Raw genomic sequence first — 23,499 nt, forward strand, 5'->3', positions numbered from 1 at the left:
AACATAGTTTTCAAGTCCACATGCTCTAGCATAACAATTTCCAGAAGCATGTTACATGGGGCATGTATGGGAGTTTTCATACATGTTACTTGGAAGGGCAGATTCACTTCTCCAGTTAGCAGATAAAACAAACACCAAGTCCTCCCAGCACCATCACACCTCCCCATGGAGGGGCTCTGGGCTGGCAGCAAAGGGTGACTCTTACCTTTGGGCTGGGGTGCTGTAGCTGTTGTCATAGGAGTCATAACTCTGCTCATCGTATGCAGTACCATACCCATCATCGTAGTCCTGAAACACACACCATTAGGAGAGACATTTGAGAAGACCCTCTTGCAAGAAAGGACACTCTTCTTCCAGCCCCTGCATGACACAGCTGATGCTAACTGTGTCGAACCACGATGTGAGAAGAAGTACAGTGGTGGCTGAGCACAAACGCCAGAACAAGAAGCTTCCAATATTGTCTCAAGAAGCAAGCTCATGCTGGGTACCATTGCTGAGGGCACCACTGTCCGCACTCAGAAATGAGCACTTGCGCGCACGCACGCGCGCAGAGCAGGGCTAAATGCTGGTTCGAGCAGAGATATGGGATATTTTCACTTAGCACTGGGTGCAGTGAGGCAGCTGGAATGTCAGTAATGTTCCCAGCGGCTGGGCGAGTGCCCGGAATGAGTGTCAGTATACATAATAGGCACTCTCCCATCAGAGCCAGGCACAGAGTTAGTTAATGCGGAGGAGACTAAAGTGGCAACACCTGATGAACTCCACAGTTTGTTCTGAATAGTCCTAAATATAAAACAAATAACAAACCCTGGAAGAATGTGACTCCTAGAATTGATTAATATAGTTTATCTAATGTAAAGCAAGAAATTGAGATGTGTAAAAAAAATACAAACAATATGGTCTCTCTATAAGAAAAATAGCTATTACTAAAAATTGTCTCTGGGGAAGTTGAAATTGAATCTGCTAGGCAAAGAACTTATTTATTTGTTTGTTTCTTTAAATTTTTTTTTCATTTTACATAGTAGCTGCCCCTTTCTCTTTTTCTCCCTCCCCCCATCCTTCCCAGAGTTAGGGTTAAGGCCTCCCTTGGCAAGTCAACAGAGTCTGGGATACCAAGTGGAGGCAGAGCATAGCCCCTTCCCGCTGCATCTAGGCTGAGCAAGGTATCCCACCGTGTGGAATGAGCACCAAAAAGCCAGTCCATTAGGCAAAGAATTTAAACTAACATCTCAAACACAGCCAAGGAGCTAAAGAAACTGCTGGGACCAATCAAGTAAACCCTCAGTATATCACCTCACCAAATACAGATTGTCAGTACACAGAGAAGCCAAGGTAAACGTGTGGCTTCAAAATAAGTAATGAAAGCAGACCCCTCACTGGTCTCCTCAGCAGAAACAGAAGTCACTGAACTTGAAGACAGACATGCTGAGGCCTGTGACAGCACCAGATGTATGAGCAGAAAAATATTCAGAGAAACAACTGGTTTAAAACTTTGCCAATTTGATGAAAAAACTTCACATACCTAGGAAGCTTAACATTACCAAACACTAAACCTGAGAGACCCATAACCATAAGAGCCTGAAAGACAAAAACAGGAACCCCCGCCACAGGCAATCACCTCCAGACCCTGGAGCATCCTGACTCTTAACAGGAAGGAAGGATGGAAACTAGAAGACTGAAAGCCGAGATTCTAGACTCCAAGGAAGCTAGATAGGAAGAGTGGGCTAGGGAGAGTGACTCCTTAACATCTGTAAGCTGCACTGGGCACAGGACTTTACATCCAGGGGAACGCTCCTTCAAAGGTAAGGGGGAACTAGTACCTCAGCAGATAAGACCAGAAAATTTACCAGTGGTAGATACACTTTCTAGAAAACACAAAGGGAGCCCTTCAGAGAAGTGAGGAGCCTTTAGTAACTTGAGGCTACATGAAAAACTTCATATATAAGTATACATAAAGGACAATATAAATACGTAATGCTATTGTACGTCTAGGGAGCCATACATCCAGTAAGAGTAAAACACACCTGCCCACAGAAAGCAGTCCGTGTATTTCATGGATGGTTACAGTAACCAAAATAATAAGCAAAAGAAAGTCAGAAACTACCCCGTTCATTCACTTTTTAACTATAGGGTCAAGACAGCTCACTGGGAACTTCTCAAGTAACAAAGCTGGGCAGCCTGCAGACAGACCCACGTTATATACTAACAACACAATCTGCACCACACCTGTATGTGAACAGTTACAGAACCATGAGGAAAAAAAAAAAAAAAAAGCATGAATAAGTATACACTGTCATGACCTTGGGTCAGTGATTTCCTTGCTATGATAGCAAAAGCACAGAGCTGAGGAATGTGGAGAGAAATGGAATTCAGAAAAATTCAAAGCTTTGAACTTTCAAAGGACACTATTTAAAAGAAATAAAAAGATAAACTACTGCATGGGAGAAAATATTTACAAATAATACATGTGGTTTCGTTTACTCTCCAGTATAGATAAAGAATTCTTATAACTCAACCAGGAAAAGATGTAACTACAAAGGAAAAGACACCCTTGTCATTCTTTGGGAGACACTTTCTCCATGTTGCATAATTCATTTTGAAACAGAGCTCTACGTCGACTAGGCTGGCCTCCAATTCAGAAGAGATCCTCCTGCCTCTGCCTCTCACTGTTATTTCTAGAGGGCTATGAACTTAAAAACAGCCAAGAAAAACAATGCTTCTATAAAATGGAATCAGACATGTTACACACTGGTATTTGGGCCACAAAAGCGCTGTATCTTTTCCTCCAGCTGGCTTTAAGTTTCCAGGTTTAATTATATGGCAGTTTTGAATTTACTGGCATTTTAAAAACATTTAAATAAACACCACCTAGGAACAACATGGATCAGTCACTCAAGAGATTTCAAATACATGAGCAACCCCTGGAGACAGGCAAATGTACCATGTGGTTAAAGAAGCGTCCGCATCAGTGTCCAGGATGCACAACCTCTCACTCAATACACTCATACTCATATCAGAATGTCTTTATATTTATGTTAATCCTCAAACTACATAGAAAGGATGAGAAAGTATGGACATATGGCCAGCATATGAAGAGCTTCATGAGGACTCTGGCATCCATCATTCTCATGTGGTACCCTATAATCTCACATCTGTACACTGTTCCTACAGTTTTCGTAAAACTCAAAAGGGTGAAAGCTATGTGCAAAGGAGTCACAGAATAGGTTCAAAGGTGCTTACCTCATTCCCTTAAAACATTGTTATTCACATATATGTGTGTGTTGGTGTATGTGTGTGAGAAACATTTATCGAAATAGAAGGTTTCAGAATCTTTCAATTTTATAAAACAAATATCAGCATAAATGGAAACCACCAACTTGCAGGAGTAAGTCTTATGTAAATTATACATGATTACCTACCAGTGAATGTTTTGTCACAAAGGAAGAAATGAATACAAAATGGGGAGAGTCATATAAAAGGAATAAAATTTAAACTCAAAAGGCAAATCACAGTGTTCTTCAGAGTTAAAAGTAAATTACTAATTTGGTTATGATCTTTCTGTGGCCAAAGCAAAGTGGCCGTAAAACAAATTCTGAGATGATTTTCATTATCAGAGCAGTAGCAAAACAGTAACATGAATGCTGGACAGTTACTAAGCTAAAAGCTGGCAATTACTAATAACAGGAACCTTTCTAGTTACTGTGGGAACTTTCCATCTATCACCTAACCTGTTGCCAGACACCATGGATGGAGATCTTCCTCTGTGTAATAAGCGCGCTGGCATACAACGGATGGAGCAGAGATAACGGACAGCCAAAGAGACCCTTCTTATTCATCACGTCAAAGGTAAAGCTCTGAGATGAGGTGGACCAGCCCAACTGAGAAAAGCAAAGGAGGCTCCGTGTGAATTCACAGAAATGCTAGCCTTTCCTTTTTAAAGAACGGTCTTAAAAATTAACCAGAATGAAGGAAGGAAAGAGGCCAGAACCTTTGCCTCCAGGGAAGCTGAGAGCTGGCGTGGACACTGTAAGACATGACTACAGGGATAATGATGAAGAGCCAGGAGCTGCATCATGGAGGACCAATTAAGGAATGGACATCTGGAATTTGAGTGCCATGATTGATTACCTTGTGTTACAGAAATCCCTGTCTAGCAATACTGCAGAACAGAAAGGACGATCTGTAAAGCCGGGAGTGCAATGAGGTCAGTGTGGGGTACTTGTAACTTGGAAAACACGCAGGCTATGACTTCTTTAGTAACATGCTAGATATCTGTAAAGAATGTGTAGAGTTCAAGTAACGAGTTCTGACATGTATTTAAGATTATAAATGACCACAATTTTAACTAAAACAGTATGTAGGTACAATTTTATTCCTCTACTATCTGTCAGGTTATTGCTGTACTATTTAAGGGCACAACCGTTTAAGCTCACTAAGATCTGTGTTCTGTATTTCACAATATGAGCCTACAGTTCTTTATGTTTTCTTTATTGAACTTGACAAAAAGTATATATTTTGTGCTTCTTCTAACTACAGCATTGATATCTGCTCAATGGACAACACATGGAAATACGGGGCCTATAAGACTCATGTGACAGGGTTAAGAAAGAGCTGCCTGGGACTCTGGTGCTCGCTCTCCTACAGATTTTACTGAAAGGCGTGGATGAGAGTTCCTAGACTGAGGACAAGCAGGGCATGAACCAGAGAATGGCTGGGCAGACAAGGGAACAAGGGTGGGTGGGTGAGGAATGGCAGAGCTTACGAAGGCTCTGAACATTAGATACTCTCCCCCTCCCCATTTATTTTTGTGAGACTATCTCAAGTAGCCCAGGCTGGCCTAGAACTCACTCTGTAACAGAGCTTGACCTTGAATCCCTGTTCTTTCTGCCTCTATCTCCCCAAGTGCTGACAAGACAGGAGGGCACATCGCGCCAGTCCTTGTATTAGGGTGTTTTGTCTGACAATTTGATGATATTAGAATTTAGCCATCCTCTTTCTCTTTTTTATAAATTTTATCTTCCATTGTACAAAGCAACTGGTTGCTCACCTTTTTCTTATTTGAATAATTTTACACTTAAATTACTTTTCAGGTATTTCAGTGGGTAGAGTGAGGAAAAAAACAATGAGTACATTATGGGCTGTATTGAACAAACAATTGAGTGGAATAATAAACAGGAGAGAAACGACATTGAGACCCTGGTTGAGTCACATACCTCCCTACTCAGTCACTACACTTCTGGGGCACGGTTGATACATTAGACATGCCTTTACCCTGGAGGTCTTTGTGTTACTTCCCACACTCCACCTTTTCTCTTAAAGACAATGTTTCTTTGTCTGCTCACTTCTCTGCCTCCAGTGTAGAAACCTACCCAGGTCACCAGGTGCCTGTCTCTGCCCTCTGTGTCTCCTAATCAGCTTTCTAGGGTGAAGATCAAATGGGGAGCTTCGATTCTGTTACAAAACTGCAACAAAACAGTTCCCCGTGCCTGCACAATGCCAGCACTCAGCCTGATGTGCACAGCTCTGTGACTGCTCCCAGCAGAGGACTTGCTTTGTACCTCGCTTACATTATGAACTGAGGTTGTCTTAAAAGCTTCCTTCGTACCAGGCTCAGCAACGCACAAGGAGGACGTGGTAATGCTGTTCTCCTCACAGATGCTCGGGTAGAGAGCAGGGTAGCCCTGTTTGTTTCTCTCGCCTCCCAGCCTGAGCTCTTTCCAGCTCTTCCCGTTGTAGCCAATCCTCAGGTGACCAGAAACGACTGAAGTGGGCGGCAGCAGCAGTTCAAGGCACGTATCTTAGGAGTGCCGGTATGCTATCTGGAGGCGCACACTGGCCTTCCCTCACCTTCCTTGCACTTCTGCCATACTGTCCTGCAGGTGTTCTGACCAGCCAGAGAATCTGTTCCACATCCTCACCCTCTCTCACGCACCCTCCCTCTGCACTCTGATACCAAGCCTGAGGTCCAGCTGCCGTTATTAGGTTCACCAGAACCTACAGAAGCTTCCAGATCATTTGGAATCTTTCAATTGGACAAAGCAAGGAATCTACATTCGGTTCTAAAGTAGGTCTTCATCTAGAAGTACCTAGCTAAAATGAAAATCTAGGCTTGTTGCTTCCTGACTTCTACTGTTTCCTGGTTCATACAAATGGACACCTGTGTGGCTTTACTGATGGTGCCTCTACATGTTCTCTCTTCTGGAACCTTCTCGGACAGCAAATGTTAGCCTGCAAACGGAAATATCACTCTGTGCTACCATAATGGATAACTCACATATATCTGGCACCTATAATTACCTCTTTGGCTCCTTTCTTGCTTTCCAGCCTAGCAGGTCCCTATGAGTTAGGACCTTCAGGCACAGGTTGTTACACTTTACTCTCACTGTCACACTGGTAACCCACTGCCCTCCCCTACACCACCCAGCTGGTTCCTGTTCTTCTTCCTGTTAGTAATAAGCCAGATTCAGGAAGACAAATTCTGTGTCTTTTCTCTTCCATGTGAAAGCCAGATTTAGAACTATGCATATAAGTGCATCTTTTACACGTGTGCACAGGTCAGAGAGCTAAAAGGGAGGTAGGTCATGAGACACAACAAAGATGCCCCTGGAGGTGAACGGGAGGGAAATGGAGGGGCAGCTGAGTGCATGTCTAAGAGTACCAGGGCATGGTCTCATCTCACACGGAGCAGGCAAGGTAGCACGAAAGAGCACATCTACCACCAACTCGCAGGGAATACAACAACTTTCCTAGAGATGAACACAAGTCAAGGCAACACTACAGAAGAAAGCAAGCACGGGACTTATTGAAATGTTGAAAATCTTGACATTTACACCATGTCTGGTGAGAGCACTCAGACTTGTGTTCTCTGCCTTGAGCAAATGATCACCTTTGCAAGTCTATTCTATTTCCGCAAGTCAGAATGACGTTATCAAAAACTGCAAATGCGTACAAGGCTTGCTTCTTCACCGAGCATACACCTGCAGCTTCTGCTTAGAAACAGCAGGGGGACAATGGGACCCTGGCCAGGCAACAGGCTGCAGCAAGGGACATGTGCTCCGTGCTCCAACACACGTCCAGATAAACAGAACACACAGCTTTTAAGCCAACTTCCAGGACACAGAAAACAGCATCTCTGCCACAAGAAAAATCAAGCATAATATTTAAATCTGGGAAACCTTTTAAATTGAGAGAATTTAAAAGAATACACAAACATTGCTTCAGTGTGGCATCCTTTTAAAGGGAGGCAATTATACTGTCAATACTTCACTCTAATGAGGGTGACGACTGTCCACTCTGAGATACGAGAAGTTTCCACACAGATGCAGTGTGAAAAGCTTCAATTTAGGTTTGCAATGATTATGTTGAGTTTATAAAACAAATAGTAAAGACTATTAAAAATTCATTTTAGCTGGGAAATAGTATCCTTGGCAGTGGAGCTTCAACAGTAACTTTAATGACAGTGAAAATATGAGCTAAGTAGTCTGAAGTAAAGACACGGGCTGCAGTACCGCTAACCCCAAAGAGAAGTCTCCCCACAACATATGCATCAAATATGACTTCGTAACCCTAGGATGCTATGGGTAGACGCCAACCTTGTGGTGTCAGAAGTGCCTCATAAGGCTGCTCCCACCAGGCATTGGCAATGTGATAATCACGTTCCAAATCCACCTGTGGCATAGGTATGGTAAATACCCATAGAGCTCTCACTAACCTCTCAGAACCTCAACATGGCAATTTCCAAAGGAGGCATCAAATCACAGCTCCCACTACTTCCTATGGTTGTTTAAGATTAACCAAGAAAAAGAGGCAGGTAGAAGTGTTTGGCACAGTACTTTCCAAAACAGATGGTTGTTTCATTTGAAGCCCTCTCCTTTTAATTCTAGAACCATGGAGTCGGAGGAAAAAAAAAAAAAAAATCAATGCTAAGTATGACTTCCATAGAAGAAGAGAAACTCTTAAAACCCTGCCTGAAACGCAAAGTCTGCATTTCTGCTCTGCAAATGCTATGATGCAAATCAAGAACTGAATGGCAAGATAAACTGAGGCTCCATACAGATCCCGGGACAGCCTGTAGAGAGATGCCTGCCTGTCCGTCACTGACGGTATGTCTCCCACCTAACTCAAGGCCAAGTACACTGGAGGATTTTCTAAGGAACTCAGAACAGACAAACAGTGGGACAGTTAAACTTGAACTCTTACAGTCAAGGGCAGGATAAAACTATAAATGGGGAAAAAATTAAACGTTAAACTAGCGATCCTACAATGGCAGGAAAGAAGGGAAATATTTCATTGAGTGTGTGTTAACGCGGTACCAGGCTACGGCCTCAGAGTAACAGGGCCTCACGGTACCGCTCCGGCTAACTTTTCTCCCCCACCTCTTTTTTCTCTTTTGCTTTTTCAGGTTTTATGTTGTAAATATTCTCCTTTGTTTGCTGTTTTTGTCTCACCTTTTGTACTTACACCAACATGGCCCGGAAGCAGATTCTTGCTAATATTTATTCCAGGCTGTGCCTGCCAGTATGCAAGCAAGCTCATGAGGACAAGAGTTTCATTCATCCCTTCTCCCGGTCACTGCCACTAAGTGAGCATCCAAGGAATGCTTTCTGAATGAGTCCCTGGCTACCAGTGATGCATTTCCCGGATCTACTCATTATCTCACATGAGCTTCCATCTGAGTAATGGCCCAGTGGTTTCGGAAAGGAAGAGGTTGAAATGAAAAGCACCCAGCTCTCAGTTTTGTAGGAATTTTCCTTGCACAGAGCTCACTGAGAACCCTGCAGATCACTACCCAGTCCAACTGCTTTAAACAACAACATTAGGTCTAACAGCTAGATTCTCTTAATTCACAAGTTGATCAACTCTTTGAACTTCTTCCTCAAGAGCCCATGAGTTATAAAACCAAAGTCCTAAGAACTCAGCTTAGAGGCTGCATTGTGGGGGCTCAGCTCATTATGCACTAGGGAATAGAGCACCCAGTTCATGAAATGGAAGACAACAGTTCCCAGGACACCCCCCCCCCATGCCGTTTTGCTATTACTATCCACTCCCCAGACCACCGCCATGATTTTCAACACAATCTGAGAGTTTAGAGTCAGAATTGTTACTATTTTGGGCCATGTTTCTTTGATTCAGTGTGATGTTTGTGGGAATTATTCACACTGCTGTACATAGCAATCACTGGCTTCTCCCCCATGGTTTTAAAATACCATTCTGTATGAATTGGCTGCAGCCTGTTTATCTACTTCACCTAGGTCGACAGTCTTCAGCTTGTTTTTGCCTGTGGGTTTCCACCTGAGCCTGGTGTACTCTGCTGTGCGTCGCTGCTGGGAGCCACTCAGATGTACCAGGAGATCTGAGGAGCAGCGAAGGACTGTGCCGTAATCAGGGTAGAAGCTTTTTCTGAAGTATGTGTACAGATGTGTACTCCAAGAGTCGTGCACAGCACTCCTCCTCAGCTGAATCCCAGCTAAGACCCGGAACTATCTTTCCCCAGTCTGTCACTGGTTGGTAAGAATCGTACTGGTATTCCTCCTGAAAGATGAGGCTGGACTTCTGAGTCAACCACAACACAGCACGCAGGAAACAGCCACAAACCTGAGTTCTTTCCACATGACAATCTAACTAATCTTTATAACATCCCCAGGTGTTAAATGTTTCTCTCTCTCTTTGTAAATGAGGAACTGAGGCAGAGCACGGAGCTGAATCCAGCTAACTGGGTTCCCTGCTTTCCGTGTCCAGCCCTGAGCCTTTCATTGGCTATCACCCAGCTGGTGGGGCATGCATTTTATCTTTTTAAAATATTCCCATCCAAATGTAATAGCTCTGAAGGATCTTTTACCCATATCCTGTCATGTACCCGGCACTCTATCTAAAAATAAACTGTACAGCATTAAAAACACCTCTCTGAGGATAAGGATGGTAACATACCTCAACAGTGACACCCAGCCATCTAAGTCCTCCTCTGTGGTACACACCCTTCTCTGTGTTTGGGACTCTCCGGAGAAATCCCTCCTGGCTACTTCAGGGTACCCCATCTCAATGCTGCCAGTTCCCTACCTGAGGAAAATGCTACGTCCTCTATTTTCTGTGCACACAAGTTAGTTATGCATATTGTTACCCTGAAAGTCAACTGTCTTTTGTGTCTATATCAAGAAATCAAACAGAGCCTTTCCTACACACTTGGCCGTGATGACAAAAAGGGGCAGAGTCTGCCATCACTAATGCATCCACACAAGAGACTGAACACCTGAAGGAGACAGGGTTATAAGGAGATAAAGATGAGGGTGGCATCTGCTGGAGGCCACAGGCACACTAGTGGCTAGCCTGACACCAAGAGCAGAGTTAGTCTGCACTGAAAGCAACTACAAAGGACATGAAAGTAAAGCTGCCTGCCCGCCCATCTCGCCTAGATTATTTAACATGTTATTTCATACAATTTCCCATTCCTAAAATAAATCAGCCATTCAAGCAGTTTGGGAAAAGGATTTGACTTGTGAGGCTCCTGACAGATATTTCAAGCAAAATGCATATTGCTGCTCTTCACCCTTATTTCTGGTAAATTAAAGAAGTAATAGAACATTGTTTTTATTTATTTAAATAAGGTGTCCCTGGGCTTTTCAAATCAGGTTTTAAAAAACTGTATTTCCTAAATACCCTTTCCACAGTCTGCATTGTTTTAATTAAAATGTTCTTTATGGGACAAGATAATTGAAGCAGTTGGTGATCAGTTACCTGTGGCATTACTACAGCAGCAAAGCATCTCCCCACAAAATCCCAACATCTGTCAGGTTAAAACTTTAGGCGAGCCAGCGGTGGTGGCACACGCCTTTAATCCCAGCACTTGGGAGGAAGAGGGCATCTCTGCATTCAAGGCTAGCCTGGTCTACATAAGATCCTGACTCAGAAAACAAACAAACAACAACAAATCCCCAAAGCCCCCAGAGAAGCCGGAATGAGAGCAATCGTCCTTCTTGACTCTTCACACAGAAACTGCTAAGGAGTGACAGGTAAACTTCACACACCCCTGGCTTTCCCTAATGGCTCCCTGATGTCCCTGCAGTGGGATTTTGAGAGGAGAAATCCTCACAATGGAGAAAGTGCTCCCAAGTGACAAGTGAGGGCATCATTTTCCTGCAAATCATCTGCCATCTAGTACAGCCTTAATGGGCCGTACAGCAAGAGGACAGGACAAGCAGGATGTCTGCTAAAAGAACCTGGGGTCTGGGGTTTGAGCCACAGCTGGCACCCTGTGAGGAAACTCCCCTGAAGAGGCTGGCGAGGCAAGGCATACCTAACAGGGCAGGCCTCACAGTCACCAAGTAAGAGGCAGCCACCTCTTCTCTCATTCAAAGCAGCTGCAGAGCACAGCGGTTCCCTAAGCCATGAATCAGTGCAAGGATGCTCTGTGGTCATTCACAAATGATGTTACTTCAGGTACCTCCAGCACAGTGATGGAGTCTCACTAACCCCAGAGCTGGAGGCTCTCCTGCAGCTCACCTCCAGCAAGGCAGCGGGCCAGAGCACAGCAGCTGGAAAAATGGTGCATGCCAGTGATGCCTTGACGCACGTACACTTGATGACTTTTGCCTCTAGCTTTGGTCCTTGCAGTCTTTTGCTCATTTTCTTATTTCTTCTAGCCGATAGCATTATTTAAGTGAGAATAGTAAAAACAAAGGCTTTAGCTCAGGGACCAGAGAAAGGAGCCCAATCCTGTCCCATTCCCCCTTAGCCCTTGGGAGTCACTGTGGCCTTTCCAGATGAGGCTCATCTGGGAGCGCTCTGTGAGTAGCATACACAACTGTGTGCATGAAACTTCCAACCAGTGTGCTCACTGCTCACTCAAATCCCCGGGGCACTCAGATGCTGTGGCCCCAGCATCCACACATTGGAAGGAGAGATCTGACTCCTGCAAATTGTCCTCTGACCTGCTGACACACAACTGTACGTGCACACATCAAACTAAGCAAATGTCAAAACTACTTTAATACTTCAAACACTCACAGCCTCTCAGTTTTAGTTTGCTTCTATCATCATCAACATATTTCCTTTCTTTGTGTTCTGTCACTTTCTCTTCAGCATCAGAATTTTTATTTAGTGAATTAAGTTCCTCATTAGTCCTCATGTGAATTGTTAAAGGAAGTCAAGTTTCAATGGAAAACACTCCGTTATGGAATCCTCAAGCTGGGCAATGTTACAGACGTGTAGACTGACTACAGATCTGTCAGCCGCAGCATGGGCAGCTTCATCTGCACACTGAGAAGTATCTCAGTCCCAGAAGGGCTAAACACATGTGCATTCTAACGGACAGTGGAAAGCCCACTTCGCCTCTTAGGATAACAGGTTCCTCATTAAATGGCAGTGGCATTTAATAGTTCCTAGCCCCCCAAGTGAACCATCTAAGTTGCTCAAACTGGCTAAATACACTCAATTTGACTTCACTGAGAAGGCGGCAAGTGTGACTGCACTGAGTTAGGCACCTTCTACACCCTTAGGGGTCATCTGCAACTGTCAGGCCCTGTGAGAGATGGAAAAATAATAAAGACAAGAAAGGGAGTGGGCAGGGTCAAGTGCTAAGTGGCGGAGGTGATAAAGCAACCTGAACACAAACTTGGGAGGACACAGTTCTTGAAGAAAGTGAAGTAAGGATACAGCCACTCAGGCTCTAGGTCTGTGTCAAAGGAAACGGGGTGTGGGCATGGGTGGGGAAAGCTTTCTCACTATGCTTAGCCCGTATTTCACAAGGGGGTCCCTCTGAAGTGGCCAGTCTGCTCTCTCTCTCTCTCTCTCTCTCTCTCTCTCTCTCTCTCTCTCTCTCTCTCTCTCTCTCCTCCCTCTCTCCCCTCCCTCTCTCTCTGTTCCTGCCTTCCTCAGCTCTTTTTCTGTTGTGGAACTCATTTTGTAGACCAGGCTGGACTCCAGCTCACAGATAACTGCTTTCCTCTGCCTCCTGAGTGCTGGGATTAAAGGCGTGAGCCACCCCTGCCCAGCCCAGCTCTATCTGTATGTGTGTATGAAAGGACTGATTAACCCAATCATATATAAAATGACCTAACTTCCTTAGACACTCCCCTCAGTAAAGAAGCTCCCACTTCCTTCTCGGGTCTTCGCCATCTTGCCTCTGTGTAGGGAGGTCGGCCCCAGCATGCAGGAATAATAATAATAATAATATTAAAAAGACTTTGCTTTTTGCATGGGATCTGGTCTCCTGGTGGTCTTTGGGGGTGTGGACTCGGGTACAACATGTATACCAATCTAACTTCCCTCTGTTGGCTCACTAAGCCTGTACTCTATTCTACGGGATAAAGCACTGCTCAATTCTAGCAGTGAAAACAACAGCAATCAGATCTTCTAATTCAGTCATCATTTTTGACACTAACAATGGCTGATGAGGACAGAGGCTCCAGTTGGAGGATGAGGGGAATAAAAGGAGGCAAGAGCTTGTGGAAAGGCACGCGATACTCAGGTGTCTGTGTGGTTAGGGAGCGTGCCAGCACAGCTGGAACCCTGCAAGCTGATGTGCCGTGAGCAAAAGGCTGATGGTGCCTCAACAGTCAGACACTCAGTTTCAAGCTGAGGACACTTTTGGAATTCTAAACCAGCTTCTCCCTCACGTGGGAAGGGGTGGCAGCATATCTAAAATCTGGCTATAAAGGCTTGCGTAACCGTTGATATTGCTGGGTGTGTCGTACAGGTGACTTGAAGCCATGCCTCACCACCATCCTTGCATGGTCACAGTAGTTGGTTCCAAACAGAGGATTACTTCTTCTAGAGTTGTTAATTATGCCCAAAGTAACGCATTGGTAATATAAATAATGAGTTGGTAATTGGTTAGCAAGCCATTGCCCCGACAATGTGTACACCTGAATCATTGATGATGGCTCTTCCCACATGTAGCCATTTCAGAAAGAAACCAGAGATCCTTTGGGCAGGGCTGGTTTTGAAATGGAGGGGAGACAGGGATGTAGGCATAACCTGCTGGATCTGTGACAACTTAAAAGCTTGTACAGCATCAAGGTGAAGCGGAAGACACCTAGAGTATGGTATGGAAGGAACTCACACACACAGGGCCTGGAAGCCTGACAAGGGCAGGAAAGTGACCCAGCTGATCTCCGCCCAGCAGTTCCACGTGAGCGCTTAGGAGGTACAAACACGTGAGCGCTGCCATAGATCTGCCATAGCCGCAACCCTGAGCGAGCCTTTCTCTTCCGCAGCGTGTCAGCCGCACAACAGGGATGCATGCTTACTTGAATGCTTATTTTCTTTTACTGTGACCAAAGAGCAGCTTGTCCCCACTTCGCAGGAATGCAGGGCTCTGCCAGGCCTGGCACTGAACTGCTTAAGTGCGGACAGTGTGAACGCAGTGGCAGGGGCTCTCAACCTTCCTAGTGCTGAGACGCTCATGGTGTGGTGACCCCGACCACAAAGTTATTTCATTGCTACTTCATAACTGTAATTTTGCTACTGTTATGAATCATCATGTGTATATCTGACATGCAGGATATCTGACAGGTGACCCTCAAAAGGGCCACAACCTACAGGTTGAGAAGCACAGAACTACAGTCTACATTAATTAAATTTTCAGTTATGTAATTATTTGGGTATAAGTATAAGTAAGTTAATATCACTGGGAGAAAGGAACTTCTTGCTCTCCAGAAAGAGAGATGTGGGTTACTGTAACTGTGTCTACAGAGCAAGGCCCTGATGCAAAGCCCCCAGTGACTGAAAACACATCCCCTAGCTAGCCTATCCATTTTCCCTCTTTCCCCCCTTGTTTTTTTGAGACAGGGTTTCTCTGTATTGCTTTAGAGCCTGTCCTGGAACTCGCTTTATAGACCAGGCTGGCCCCAAACTCACAGAGACCCTCCTGAGTGCTGGCATTAAAGGTATGAGCCACCAACACCCGGGGCCCCTATCTTTTTTCTGCATTTTAGGAAAAAACAGAGATGATGAACTACGGAGCTTTCCTGGAATATTTGTTAAAGAAAAGTCATTAATAAAGGGCAGGTTTTGGGTTGACTATGGCTAGCCAGCTCTACCCAGGGACCGGTAATCCTAGCCACACACACCCAGAAGACATTCTCCTTTGTGGTTGTTACTACTGAGGAACACACTGGGCTCACGAGGCATTACAGAGGATGCAATTCCCCACGCATCTAGGGGAAACTCCATCCGGTTTCAACAGGACATTCCTATGGGTCTTCAGCTTTCTATAGGCTTCACCGAGTTCATTAGAAAGCAAAATCAATGACAACTTGCCCATTAAGTGTCTTTTTTGTGCCTCAGCCTGTTTGGGAATGCTCTATTTTAGGACACTTACTACAAAGTGGATGGATGTTGTCAAGCATTCAAACAGATTATCTCAACAAAGTTTCAAACATGTCAGGATTTAAAACAAACAAACACACACTAGGATTCTTCCTCTGGGCTTGGCTTAAATAAGCAACTGTATGATACCCTGCTCCCGTATTTACTGTAGAAATAACCACTTCAAACATTAAGTGTTAAATCAAATTTTTAAAAAGTAAACAGGGATAGTTAAATATAATCAAGCAAGGGTTACGCAAATAAAATTTTTGTTACTGAATATTTGTTAAGGTCTTTTAAAAATTCTTATTCATTGTAGTACCAGGAATAGGCTGCATATATGCTATGCAAATAAGCCAAGTTCCCAGCCTCAAGGACCTCTCTAGAATTTATATTTCTGAATTGCAAAAGAATGCTTGCTTCTCAGAGAAAGGAATGCTCTGATATCCGTCAACAGTGAAAAGGCCTTATTTATCTGTCTGTTTATTTTAGGTTATTAGTTTGCTTTCATCCTTAACCCTACTCATTCTTCCTAATAGTTCTCCATTTTTATTTACCAGCTTAAGGTATCATAAAATAGGTGAGTACTAAATAGAAAGGGGCACAAACCACATTTAATCAAGTCAATGGTGCCTCCAAAGAGGGAAGCCATCCTGCTTGGCAGAAGAGTGTGCCACAAACTGCCAATGCCTACAGAAAAACTAAAGAGGCCATCGTTTCTCTTCATGGGAGCTAATAGTCTCTGAGACAGATAAATACAGATGCTTGTACTGTTCAGCTCCATGCAAACTCATGAGACACAGCATGAACTGCCTGTCACAGAGGCCTCAGCACAAGGCTGCAGTTGGCAACTTTCTAAAACCTGACTTTCTTTAGCACAGGCACCCTTCCCAATCATCCGCATAGTCAGCACTGACTGAGGCATGGAGGTTCTGGCCATGACGGCAACGCCGGTAAATGAGACGGTCAATATGGAGAGGGGAGAAGCCCCTCCTCTCAGAGTCCAGAGCGTGGTTCCTGGCTACCCCACTGCAAGGGAACAACAGTTCAGCTGCCCTCAGGAGCCAGGGCTTCCGTGTTATTCACAGCTCTCAGATCTGAAATTCACTATTTGGTAGTGCTCCTATCCTATCTTAAAAAAAAAAAAAAAAAATACTGAAGAAACACAAAGTTAGGCGCTGTTGATTTTTTGTTGTTTTGTTTGGTAAGACATCCTACACATACAATGGTGAAAGCTAAACCCTGACTAACCATCAGAATTTCAGTTACGAATAATGGCCAATGTCAGACACAGGTCAGAGAGTACCGACTGGACCGCTGTGACTACAAGGGGGACACTCAGTTCTACTGGGTCACGAGCAGGACGGGGTTAAGAGGGAACAGTTGGGAAGCTGCTGATGGTGAGCTACCGTAAGTGAGGGAGGAGGCCTCTTCCCCTCCCTGAACCACACAGCCGCTAAGCACTGTACATTAACTGTGCCAAGGGATTACAAAAAGCTAGGCTAAGTGGGGACAATCCTTCAGCGTGGCTATTAAGCTGGGAAGGTATTTCAATGAATAACAGGTGTGAAGTTAAGGGATCGCGTCTCAGTCTGAACCCTTCACAATGCGGGTTGCTTGGGGAAGGTGTGTACCTACGACAGTGCTTTGTTTCCTGCACTGGGGTCAAAAGTAAGGATCCGTTTGTTTTTATTTTCCTCCTCCAGGCAAGAAGTGTTTGGATTTCTTCAAATAATCTTTAGGCTGGTCAGCATTCACACAGGGGCAGGGGATTCAGATGCAGCTCACACGGAAGGCTGTCAAGCAGGCCTTAGTGACTATAAAATGAATTACGTCATGGGAAGGTGACAGTAACTTTCCCAACACGTGGTTACGAAACCAGCAAATGTTAACTTGCCTAACTCATTGCAAATGGAAGGTGAAATGAATTTCGTGACCCAATTTCCCACAATCCTTGCCTAGCGATTTCTAGAACATCGTTCAGCCACAGTTAGCCAGGTGGGAATAAAGTGGCTCATGGCATGCACCTACAGGAGCTTCAAGAGCTGCCCTCTTTGTTGTCCCTACTCCTTTGGAAGAGTCAGCATCAGGGAAGAACTCTAGGCATGGCCAATACCGTCAGTTTCACAAGAACATAATGAAACAGGAAGACAAGCAATTTTAAGAGACAAGAAAAGAGTCACATCCTTCCACAACTGAATAGCACAACAGAAGCTCTGTTTGTTACAGGATGACAGCATCGCTGAGTATAAATCACGGGGTTCTCTGCTGAGTCAAAGGAGCCAAGCACTGCCCATCCCTGCCCTGACACATGCTCAGGTGAGGTAGCAAGATACGCTAACAATAGCTGTATGTTCAAGAGCCCACAGCCCGGCAACTGCTGCTGGGAGTTTCTACAGCAATGGCTGCCTACGCAGAAGCAGAGAAAAGGAGGCGGCTGATACAGGAAGAGCAGTTTAGTTAGGCCAAACCCAAAGCATGAGCCTGGTCTAGAAGCTAAGAAGACAGTATTCATGGGATTTCAGTGAAGTTCAGAATGCGCAACTCTAAACAGCTCCAGGTGGCTCTGGACATCGGTGACTCTGGGATAAATAACCTTACAGAAACCGAGCAAAGAGACAACGAGGTGCCCAGTACCTCCATAAAGCAGGGAGAAAGGGCCATTAATGCTGGTGTCTTATCCTCATCACTACGGCCTCTGACAACTGTCTGTGGACTCCCCCTCAATACCCGCAGTGACTGGCAGGAACCATCCATCTACTGACTTTTCATTTTCTCCATCTGTGATAAGCAAGGAAGCTATAACAAGAATCCCATGGGTCGCTGTCCTTAACGAATTCCTTCCATTCTGTCCAACTTTTACAGTTGTATTTCTTTCTCTTACCTTAACCACAAACTACATCTGAGAATTAATGAATTGGTAAAGAAAATTAACTGAAGCAAAAATAGGGAATTTTAATTTTCTCGACTGGAAAGAACTTCCACTGCAAAGCCATACTAAGCAGATTACAATGACATATTTAAGGTGACACCACTTTTCAAGTGACTGACTTTCAGGCAACCTGAAATAGAATATGAATGTTCTAGTCAACACATGGAAGAGCTTAACAGCTATCCCTTTAACCCTGTCATGCATTCCCCACAACTGACATTTGCTTAGTTTCAAGCTTCCTGGAAAAACTAAGCATATACTTTTGAATTTCTATGCTAAGTATCTTTAATGGTTAATAACTACTCGCCAAACTGAGGCGGTGAAACAGAGAATGATACACTATCTGGATTGGATCAACTGATCACCAAGGCTGCCACCTTTACTTACATACTCTCCATAGGTCTCCTGTGTTGGGGGTGGTGGTGGAGGTCTGTATCCAGTTGGGGGAACACCTCTTGCTCTGGGAGTGAGAAGTCCTCTTCCCCGGCTCACTGGCCCTCGGGTGGAAAGGACTCCTCGGGGAGTTGGTGTCCCACGTGGTACCCCAACTGCAACAGGCCTGGCTGTGACTCCTCCTCTTCCCCTGTAAGCAAGAGGGTCAAATGAGCAGTATCTGTCATATTTTCTAATATGTTATTCTTCACACACATTGGTATCTCAGACAAATCATTGTTCCATACTACTGTAACATGTAGTAAGGAAACAAAGTAAATCACAACAAACGAACACGCAGCTGGGAAGCTAGCACAACACAATATGGGAATATCCAAGGCAGAGCTTAGCTTCTTCTCTGTGTTCACAGTGGGAAACTGACTTCCGGGAGACCACATGAATGATGCCATTCCGGAATGACAGCAATGTGTTTCCAAAGCGTGAGTGGGCCCTATCTTGTTCATCTATGGACAAGGAACCTGAGACTTGGAAAGATCTTAAAATTGCCTGCAAACACATGCAGAGCAGAGAAGGGATTCAAAATGTGTGTCACAGTGCCACCCACCACCAACACACAATAGGCTTAAGGGAAGAGAAGCAGGTATCCGTGAGGGGTCTCCAACTTGTAGGTTAGGCCGCCACAGCAACCTGCAAATGTGGAGTAAAAGCCTGAAACAAAGTGTGCTGCCTCGAGTACACATCCTCTCCATTGCTGCTGCGAACCCTAGTCTCTCCCCTGGGGTCTCCCGGATCACACTTGGGGTCAGGCAGGGCACAGGAAGACTACGGGTAAAGAATAAGCTTACCTTTCTTTGCAATGAAAATGGAAAAGTTTTATTACCACATTATAACTGGGTGATTTAACTTCAGATAGAAGGTTCTAGAAACCAATCTGCTCTACTCTGAGACGCCAAAGTGGCCCCACAAGGCACAAGCTCTGCAAACTTACTCATGCCACTATATAAGAAATACGTGAAGAAGATAAGAATTGTAAGTGATCAGTGCTGAGAGATGACCACAAGTGCCTTCTACGCGGGCGTTTATGAATTTACCATGGAATAGGGAATAAACAAGGGAGATGTGGATAAGATAAATTCAGGTTGATAGACACCAGTAACCAAGACATGGTCATAAAAACCAGCTTCTGGAAAGCTACGCAAATATCTTATAAAATAAACAAAATTATACAGCACCACAAGAAGTTTCTAAAAAAGCTGTTTGTAGTTTGTGAGACAAGGTCTCATCGTGCAGCCCTGGCGGGCACAAACCAACCCGGCTTCTGAGATTACAAACGAGATCAGACTGTGATCTCATTCAAGGACTACAGTGCTCGGCACCTGGGCCTGTGCTCTCTGTGGCTTTACATCGTGGCTTCTCTCACAGTCAGACGTTGTATATCCAGTACCCAGGCTTTCTTCATCACTTGCCACAAAGAAAACTCAAGTTTGAGTCTCAACCATCAAGTAGGGATGGAAGCTTTAAATGGTCAAGTTGTACATGCACAGAAGAAGGGGTTTCTCCAACTATTACATTCTAGAATAAAGAAAGCTGCTCTCTTCCTCACCTCTTGGTAATATTGCTACCAATGGAAAGAGCTCCAAATTATCATCTATTAGTGACTGAAGGGACACTAAGTTTTCACACACAGGCACTGGACATGACATTTCCCGGTCAGTGGAGACCCACTTTGAGCTACTATTTGACCATGTGATATGCAAGAGCTATTAGGTAGCATGATGAAATTTATGATACACTAGTATATAATAAATACCAGAACATGAGATTCTGTGTAGTAAACTTACTTGTATAATGTCCTGTATCCGTCACTGTAAAGAACATTTATAGATCTATGTTCCAATATGGTGACCCCTATTTCTGCATCCACAGATTATCAGGCATGACTAAAGGATGGCTCGTCACAGGCACCATTACATGTGGTCGGTGTGTACTTGCTTAAACTAGAGAACAGAACTTCCTGCATACTTAGTGTACAGTGCTGTACATGTTCTGCTTTTACAGGACAGGAAGCACAAAAGCTTGTTGTACCACTGTTACCATGGTTACCACATCAACAGGCTATAGGAATTTGTTTTAGCTGCGTTATAATCTAGTAAGACCAATCAGACGTGTATAGGACTGAAACAACTAAAAGAAAGCCTTACAGCACAGAAAGATGCTCGTTCTGGGAGGCTGCTCCTTGTCTGTCCATATATGCTATTTCCTTTGGAAGGAAGATCTGAACAAAGGGACGTCTTATCTGCAAAGTGTAACACTCAGCCAAAAACACAAGACCTGTCCCCTTCCCCCTCCGATACATGGCAACAGACAGCAGAGTGGTAATATACAAACATTACAAGTTACGAAACTTTCAAAAACACCTACTGAACATACTCTTTACATGTGACATGGTTTGGGGAAATGTGTAAGCTCCCGCCACATGAAGATAAAAGTAGCCTGGTAAACTGCAGTAAGCTGCATGCCAGGCCAACCACTGTTACCACAGGAGCCTGTGCAGTTTATGTTAGTAACGGGAAAAGGCCTGATGGAACCTTCAGACGGAATGAGGACATCAGACACCCAAGCAGGCCTCCCCTACAGTTACACCCCCTTTACAGAGGGGACACAGAAGAGGGAACACCGTGAAGACGGATGGAGGGGTGAGTGATGGGCCACAAATCACAAAGCCCCGGCCGGCAGTCACCCAGAGCAGAAAAGTCGAGGAAAGGATTTACTCCTTTCCAAAATGCCACCCTTGGCCTAACAACAATGAATTTGGGTATCTGCCTTCTGTTTTTGTTAGAAAAAAAAAAAAAAATCAAGACAATTCTACCTAGAAGATACCAGATCTGCAGCCATGGGTCATGGCAGCTCCAGCAAGAAGTATTTCAAGCAAGGCAGCAAAAATGTGGAAACTAAATGGACATTCTCATTTACTGAGAATCCACACAGCGACTCATCCACAGCAACCCTTAGCTCTTTCTCCTGGAGGAACTGAGGTGCTTACATCCAGGCCTGGCCTACGACACAGCAGCACCAACAGCTACTGACTAGCACACCCAAAGGAAGTACTGTTCATCCCCCAAATGAATTCAGAGATATAAAATAAATGCTATTTTAAATTCACATAGTGTATCTGAAAAATAAATTTCTATATAGTTCCCAGCTTACAAAAAAGTTGAAATTTCTAGTTGGGAACAGTGGTCCGGGCTATAATCGTAGAACTGAGCTGACACAGGAAATCACTGTCTCCAGAAACAACTTCCTAACAGAAAGTTTGACTCTTACCTCCCTGATTTTAGGACAGCCATCTCAGTTTTGTTTTTTGTTTTGTTTTGTTTGTTTTGTTTTGATTTTTGACACTTTTTTCTCTATTATAAATTAACCATCAATCCAGAGAAATAAAAATTTTGTGTCTACATGCCAGCTCGGTAGTTTTCCTCAGCCCCAGGTCATGGACAGAGAGGCAGAGGCATTCAGAGGGCCTCTCATTGCCTGACATTATGCTCAGTACTGGCGGGTAGCAGCCCAAACAGGAAGCAGTCAGTACGCGCACAGGGTGTCCCCTCACAGTCCCAATGCCATGCTGACTTAAAAATAAGCTCCATCTCAGGGAATTGTAGAATCTGTGCTGGAGGGAATGCCAACAGCTACCAGCCCGGAAGTGGTACAGGACGTATAGGTTCAACGTTCTCACACCAAAGTCAGTCTCCTGACTGTGCCATCACAATGTCTGAATGCAGGTTTGTGCAAATATACCGACAATTATTTCCATTCACTAATGACAGCAACATTCAAGCTGCTACCATGGCAAGCCAATCAAAAACAGAAATTAATTATGCCTACCTGGTTATTGCTGGTGTTGTCGCACCTCTTGTACGCAAAGTGGATTTCCCTCTGACGACTGGGACATCTGCATTATCTGAACCTCCATTCAAATACGTTAATTCCTGGAGCTGTGCTTGCCGGATTTCGTCATTATAGTCCTGCACAGAAAAGATATTGAAAATACAAAAGTACTTAGAATATAAAGTAAGCAGTATTTAAAAAAGAAAAAGAAAAGAAAATGAGGGAAGCTGTTAAAATATGAATTTACTGAAATAAAAATAAATTTTTTAAAATAGAAAACTATGGGTTTTTTTCTTTCAGACTTAACTCTCTCCTCTTCTAACGCACAATTTCCGTCTGAAATATGTACAATGATACAAGGCCACATAGCTGTGACGTAGACAAGGCCACACATCCATTCATAAGTACTGAGCATCTACATGGACTAACGAAAGGCCTGAGGGAGCTTATCTCATGGCACAGCACACCCAAACCGGGCAGAGAGCATGAACACATGCATGCATGCATTCACTGCCTAGGAAAGAGTCAATAGTAGGAGGGCCTTCCCACCCCAATGAAAGTAAGGAATTATGAGAATCCTGCTAGCACAGACATGTTCAGAGGCCCACATCAGAGGTAATTCTAAATTGTGCCAGAACCATTATGCTGCACTAACAAAGAAACTCCAAGTTTCTCAATCTGAGTCCTGCAAGTTTCTACTTTTTTCAAATGGCAGCAATGTCCACACATGGATCCCTGAAAACTATGGCTCCATCCTGCCTTCTTCCTCCTTGTAACCCTCCTCAATTCCATTTGACAATCAACAAAGACACAGAATAAACAGATAAAAATGCACCATCACAGTATTTACAAAGAGGAAAGTCTAACTTAGCTGTTTAGCAGCCAAAGGAACTTCTCTGCAAAAGGGCCCATCAGAGGGAGAGAGGTCATGTTGTCAGATGGGCGGCTCTAAGTGCCACACAGAAGGACATAAAAAAGGCTCCAAG

General features: G+C 44.2%; 1 protein-coding gene across 1 annotated transcript in view; it reads right to left on the reverse strand.

The window, feature by feature from the left end:
* Khdrbs3 (KH RNA binding domain containing, signal transduction associated 3) overlaps window positions 1-23,499 on the reverse strand; it is a 138,252-nt gene that overhangs the window by 37,516 nt on the left and 77,237 nt on the right. The window contains exons 5-7 of the mRNA XM_051202510.1: window positions 22,511-22,650; window positions 18,623-18,818; window positions 206-288 (exon numbers count right to left, since the gene is read on the reverse strand). Coding sequence (XP_051058467.1) covers window positions 206-288; window positions 18,623-18,818; window positions 22,511-22,650 — 419 coding nt within the window. The remainder of the gene's footprint in view (window positions 1-205; window positions 289-18,622; window positions 18,819-22,510; window positions 22,651-23,499) is intronic.

Source organism: Phodopus roborovskii, unplaced genomic scaffold, assembly GCF_943737965.1.
Source record: "Phodopus roborovskii unplaced genomic scaffold, PHOROB, whole genome shotgun sequence".
Classification (NCBI taxonomy): domain Eukaryota; kingdom Metazoa; phylum Chordata; class Mammalia; order Rodentia; family Cricetidae; genus Phodopus; species Phodopus roborovskii.